Source organism: Sarcophilus harrisii, chromosome 3 (genome assembly GCF_902635505.1).
Source record: "Sarcophilus harrisii chromosome 3, mSarHar1.11, whole genome shotgun sequence".
Classification (NCBI taxonomy): Eukaryota; Metazoa; Chordata; class Mammalia; order Dasyuromorphia; family Dasyuridae; genus Sarcophilus; species Sarcophilus harrisii.
Window position 1 is genome coordinate 365,390,996 of NC_045428.1, and position 6,966 is coordinate 365,397,961.

The 6,966-nt window shown below is 35.3% G+C and overlaps 1 protein-coding gene across 1 annotated transcript; it reads right to left on the minus strand.

The window, feature by feature from the left end:
• Nucleotides 1–2,431: 2,431 nt before the first annotated feature.
• LOC100920553 (olfactory receptor 8D1-like) lies at nucleotides 2,432–3,813 on the minus strand. Its single transcript, XM_012546850.2, has one exon. The coding sequence runs from the start codon at nucleotides 3,495–3,497 to the stop codon at nucleotides 2,475–2,477; it is 1,023 nt and encodes a 340-aa protein (XP_012402304.2). The 5' UTR covers nucleotides 3,498–3,813; the 3' UTR covers nucleotides 2,432–2,474.
• Nucleotides 3,814–6,966: the final 3,153 nt, after the last annotated feature.

The window sequence follows — 6,966 nt, forward strand, 5'->3', positions numbered from 1 at the left end:
TTAATAGTTAAATATTGGGCAATAATTATCTTTATTTGTATGTAAACATATATATATATATATATATATATATATATTATTGCAGTTCTTTTAAAATCTAAAACTAGAAAGTAAAGTGATACCTACCAATTGGGAACTGAACAAATCTTGGTATAGAGATATGACTCTGCCATAAGAAATTATGAAAGAAATGGTTTCAGAGAAACATGGTGAGTCTTGTAGGAACTAATGAAGAGAAATGGGATAAGGATAAGGATAAAAATAATTTCATTTAAAAGCCCAAGACTTCTGATAAATGCAATGATGTCTTGGATTCCATAGGATCAATGATGAAACATATTAATCAGCTTCTTACAGAGAGGTTATGCACTCAGGTTATTGAATAAGAACAGTATTTTGAACTTGGTCAATGTTGGAATATGTACATTTGTCAGAAGGGTCTCTTTCTCCCTCCTTCCCTCTCCCCATCCCTCCCTTCTTCTTTTCTCTTCTCTTCTCTTTCTCTTCTCTTCTCTTCTCTTCTCTTCTCTTCTCTTCTCTTCTCTTCTCTTCTCTTTCTCTTTCTCTTTCTCTTTCTCTTTCTCTTTCTCTTTCTCTTTCTCTTTCTCTTCTCTTCTCTTCTCTTCTCTTCTCTTCTCTTCTCTTCTCTTCTCTTCTCTTCTCTATGTCTGTCTGTCTGTCTCTCTATCTTCCCTTCTCTCTGTCTCCCTATGTCTCTCTGTCTGTCTCTGTCTCTGTCTCTCCCTCTCCCTCTCTCTGACTCAGTCTCTCTCTCTCTCTCTCTCTCTCTCTCTCTCTCTCTCTCTCTGTGTGTGTGTGTGTGTGTGTGTGTGTGTGTGTGTTATGGGGAACAAGGAGAGAAAATAAATTTTTCTAATTTAAATTTATGAAAAAAATAATACTTTCTAAATGCCATTTTAGGAACGTTTAAGAGTTGGTAGAGCTTGTAAGTTATACTTTCAAGTGAAAATAAGAATGTTTGCTCCTTTATTTCTTATATATGCTCAGTTTATTAACCTAGGATTGGCATAATATACTTGGATTATTCTTTTATATTTCTTTTGATTTTATTGTGATTTCATTTTTCTTATTTCTATTTTATGTATTTTGTTTTTTGCCCTCTTATCTTTAATCAAAATCAGCTTTTAGTTTTCTTTTATTTTTCTGTGTATTTTTCAACTTACCTATTTCTCTTCTAATTTTTATGTCTTCTATTTTAATTATTTAGTATTGTTTGCTGGTTTTCTAATTTTTAAAATTCAGACTCATTTTGTGGTTTCTCTCAACATTTTATTAATTTATGTATATGGAAATGTGACTCAGTTTAACTTCCAGAGATGTTAATTTCATTTCATCATTATCCTTTTCTTTTGAATAATTATTATCTATTTCTATGGTTCATTCATTGGCCAATTCCTTATTTAGGATTTCATTGTTAAGTCTACATTTGGTTCTCTGTCATTTGCCTGTTTCTATTGTGTTATGATCACAGTGTAAGGGATATCTTAACTTTTTCTGTTTATTTTGAAAATGTGAAAATGAACATCAATTGAAAGTCCCTTTCCCTCTAAATGGATTTATACTTCTAGATGCTTCCCCATTCCATACTTGCCTGTCTTCACCGCCTGGGGTGGACAAGAAAATGTATGATTGACTATATGTGGTTAAGTGACAGTACTTGTGCAGCACAGATATCTGTTTATTTTCTTCTTTTTTGTCTGTGGTAATTTCTATTAATATTATTTTTCTTGAAATTTTTATTACTTTGCAATATACTTACTGTTTGAAATTAGCCAGGAGTAGCCATTATGCTGAAATGAAATGTTTTGCTTTGCAGTCATAATGAAAGCCTATTGGTCTGCTAAAAGAAGTAGATTTGTAGCTTTATGGGTAGGAAAGAGAAAGTTTTTGATAAATGTTATAAAGAGGTTTGTAAGGAAGCTTTCCTACTCATTATATTTATCTTCTGAAATTACATAATCACAAAATTGTGTAATGGGTTCTTACTTTGGTAGGAAATAATTTTTTACTTTTTCAAAATAATATCAATAAAAAGAAATTTTGAAAGACATGTATTCATTATTATTAATTCACCTCTTTATACACAGAACAGAGTAAACCATTATTACACATTACCAACTAAGCAAAATGTCATGTTTTAGATTTCCTTCCAAATATACTGAGTGATTGAAATAAGGGCCTTTTAAACAGCATTTACATATGAAAGGTGGACTTGGATTGAGGAGTGAGGAATTGGAGGACTAATTAAGGTATGTAGATAGTGGTGTCTAGGCAGTTTAATCACATATGAGCCCTAGGCAGCCAGGCTGCAAAGGTATATAAAATCAGATGAGAAGAGGAACAGGACATGAAAATCACAGTTTCCTTGATGTCTGTTTTCAAAAGAGAGGCCCTTTTCTGAAGCAGAATTGGGAAGAAAAATAGAAATAAATTATAAACTTTAATTTTATTGATTACTGCTTCATTCGGGGAAATACCTCACTTTTTATGACTTTTTTTAATGAGTCTTTCACATCCTTGTTCCTTAGACTGTAGATCAGAGGATTCAGCATTGGGATAACCATAGTATAAATCACTGAAGCCACCTTTTCTTGGATTACATTGTAACTAGAAGCTGGCTTATAATACATGAAAATAATGGACCCATAAAAGATGATAACACCTGCTAGATGGGAGCCACAGGTACTGAAGGCTTTAGATCTCCCCTTTGCAGTACGGATACTGAGGATGCTGAAAAAAATAAATGCATAAGAAATAAAAATGGGTACTGTAGTCACCAATGAATGGAATCCAACCAGAAACATCAACAGAAGCTCATTGATGTAAGTGCTAGAGCAGGAGAGCTTCAGGAGGGGAAGGATGTCACAGAAGTAATTGTTGATAACATTGTCCCCACAGAATAGCAGTCTGGCCAAGTAGGCTGTTTGAATCAGACCTGAAAAAGTGCCCATTGTATATACCCCTGACACCAACAGGAAGCAGACTCTTTGGGACATGGTGTTATAATAAAGCAGGGGGCTACAGATGGCAACATAACGGTCATAGGCCATAGCTGTCAGCATGTAGCACTCAGAAACGGCAAAAGCACAGTAGAAAAAGAACTGGGTTAAGCACCCTGAGTAGGAGATGATGTTTTTCTTTGATACAAAATTCACCAACATTTTGGGAGTAATGACAGAGGAATAACAGAGATCTATAAAGGACAAGTTACTAAGAAAATAGTACATGGGAGTGTGAAGCTGAGAACTGATTCTGATTAGTAAAATCAGTACTAAATTCCCAACCATGGAGACAATGTAGATTCCTAAGAACAAAATGAAGAGGGGAAGTTGGAGCTCTGGATGGTCACTTAATCCCATGATAATAAACTCAGTTACTATAGAATGATTCTCTGTAGTCATCATCCTTTGAGAGTTGGGGTGATTCTCTGCAGGAATAAAAAAAAATGTTATTATGCAAAATAGAAAATGACCCATATTTGCTGATTCAAGACCACTCTTAGGATTTCAGTCAAAACTTAATCTAGGAATATATGCTCTCCACTCTGACCTATAGATACTTTAGGGGTTTAAAACCTACACTGCTTTCAGACCTAAATCAAATTCTTCTAAAAGCTACAGAGAAAATATGTATTCTTGGCAGAGTCATCTTGTGAAGCCTATGTAGCCTAAAGTCAGTGTTTGGCTCTAGCCTATACACTATAAAAATGTACATGTGTAACTTCTATCAGATTGCTTGCCCTTTCATGGAAGGTAGGCTAGAGGTAGGGAGGCATAGAATTTAGAATATGAAATTTTAAAATGTTAAAAATTATTTTACATATAATTGAGGAAGAATAGTATTTTTAAAAGAAAAGGAAAATCCAACATATACCAAAATATTAATTGCAATTACAAAAATTACTTTTTGGGATAGCAAAGAACTGAACTGGATTACTGATTTGTGCTACACAAGTGGGTGACCTAATAAGAAAACAATTTAAGTTGAATAGAACCCAGATCATATACAGATCTATAATGTGCATGGGAAGGCCATGACACATTGCAAACAAAGAATTACAGAGCAGATTGAGTGTAAAAGATATCATCAAATAAGTGTAGGACCAAGACAAAGAATGTCGGCCCTAGAGAGAGAATACAGGAAATGTAGTGATAATCTAAGTGCTGTTTCAGAAACTTGAGACCAAGACACCTCAAGGAAAGAACCAGCATTTTAGATGGACTCTTTCTGGTAAAATAATGGGTGGACATGAACAGCTACACAGGATAAACAATCATGGATGAGTTAAGATCTGTATTATTGCAGGAATTAATCGCTTGTGTGAGATGATATATCCATTCTTATATTACTTTTTAGTTTGTTTATTAATTAAATTAATTAACTAAATTAAAATAATTAAATCATATTAATGTGCATTTACTATAAAGATATACAAAAATCACTAAGTTGAGCTTGCATTTATCAGAGACATCAGGTATCCATTATTTTAAATCTTCATTATTTGTAATTTATAATTTGTAATTCATTATTTTCATTTTTAAATGAATTCTAGTAGCGGCGTGAGAGTTCCCAATAAAGGAATTTATTGGCTCGAAAAGCTAGATTGATAAAAGAGATTTATTATGGGGTTTGGAAGTAAGGTTAAAGTATAGTTAAGGAAAAAGGTGAAGGTAGAGATAAGAAGGGCACCAGAAACAGGATTCCAGTGGACAGAGATCCCTGGCATGCCAGGCATAGAGATCCCTGGCATGCCAGGCATAAGGCTGGCATGTTTGGAACCTCTCCAAAGAGAGGATTCCAGCTCTTTTATAATGAGAGATTTAGCTAAAGGGGTCTGTGGGTGGAGTCCCAAGTTGGCTCAGATCCGGGTAAGGCTGGGACAGGCCCAGATCTTCTATTGGAATTCAAAGGGACCAGGATTTGTGAATCAAAAGGTCCTGGATTGATAATGCATCAACTAGGAAGGGTTGGGAATCAGAAAGAAAGGGATAAATCAATTCTTAAAAGGACCACACCTATATCAAGATCACTATTCAGTCTCAATTATGGATATATATTAGCTATGAAATGTATGGAAAATTATTTTTATCTCAGTCCAGTTTTCTAATATGTAGATGTTGTTGGGAAGTGCTTAGCATTAAACATGCTATATGAATGTTAACTGCTTTATTAGATATAATTGCTTCATATTTCATAACTTTATGTTTTTTTTATGTGACCAACAGATCAATGATTTCTAAGCAATTTTAAAGGAAAGCACACTAAAGGGATCTATTTGCACTGATATGGTTAACAGAAGAGTTTCGCAACTTTAGGAAAATAGAAAAGCAGTTTGCCACTACTTTAAAACTCTAGTTATCTAGAGTCAGACTTCTGAGGGCCCTGTCAATTTAAAAAAAAAAAAAAAAACCAATAACAACAACTCACACTTTTTCCTGGCTCATAAAATAGAAATGATTTTCATAGATTTGGAAGTAGCCAAATTGCAATTTAGTTTGTCTATAGGCTCATTAATTCATTAACTAAAGTTAAGTCAATCTTAAAATCTGTTCTATCTCAATTTTAAGAATTGTCTTGTTTTCTGCCTAAAACAAAAGGGAATCTTATTTAAAAGAATAGAAACTACAACTAAAAATCTTTTGGCTATTACTTAGGAAAATTCTAAAATCATTAATTAAGTTACTTGGAGTTATTATCATCATGTTAACCCTTATCAGTTTACCTGCAAGTATGAGATGTGAACTCCTTTCCCCCCTTCACCAAGTTGGCGAAGGTATCAAACAGCACAGCCTATAAAAGCACTAAGAATACGTGAGGTGGGCAATTTAGCAAGCTCAGTCCCTCCCTGGTCTGTCAACTCCACTTAATTTGTAAGCTTGCCAGCTTTCTTGAAACCATCAAGGCAAGGTCATCAACCCTGAGAAATAAGCCTGTTTAGGATTTATGGTTTCTAAACAAGGAATGTGTTTACTAAGAATCTATGAGCTTGTATAATGATTGATCTTTTGCACCAGGATAAGTTTAGACATATAAAATATGTTAAACAAAATCTCTTATGGGTTTAAGTCCTGGTAAACTTAAAATAATAAGCCATGATTGATAGAATTTGCTATTTGAGATAAAATCACTTGGGGCTATAACTGATATTTTTTTGTGTCCTGAATTTAATTGCCTGATCATTAAGTAAGATGCTCACCCTTTGAGAGAAAAGGGATCACCTTTTAACCTGCTCTAATTATGAAAGACTTAGGGAAGTAACCCAAAGAGCTGTGAAGATTCCTGCCTTCCTTCAGGGGCACCTTGAAGAGGCTTTAAAAAAAATAACACTAATCTGGAACCCACTTCTCCAGAGGGGACCACTTCCTCAGTATGCATTTTAATAATGTCTGCCTTAGATATTCGGAGGAAGGTGCAGAAGTTAGCCTTGGGACCTCAAGCTTCCCAAATCAGCTGTTAGAAACAGCTTTTGGACTCTTTAATAATAAGGATCAACTGCTGCAGAGGAGCAGACCAGAGGGCCAGAGCAAGAAACAACAAAAAAAACCAGTCTCACTTTTTAGCTGCTGTGATATGTGGGCTCCTGCTTTAGACGTCACAACAGGGCCACAGCGCTCACACCTGTCCTTGGAGGAAACTCCCAGGCCTGTGCCCCAAGTGCAATCAGGAAGGGCACTAGAAAAGAGACTGCCCACAAGGGACAAGCCACTCCCAATGCCCTGCCCTCCAGCAGGGGTTTAGGACTTGGTCAGTCCCTTCCCCCTCTCCACCCCCCATTACTCCATAATGATGGCAGGTAAGGCCATTGAATTTCTTTTTGATATGGGGCCTCATTTTCTGTCTGGCTCCAGCACTTTGGTCTTACCCCTTCTCCCTACATGGAGTAATGGGTATTGAAGGGTAACTTAAGAACTGTTTTGAGACCTCTGCCCTGCCAGTTTGGTAGCC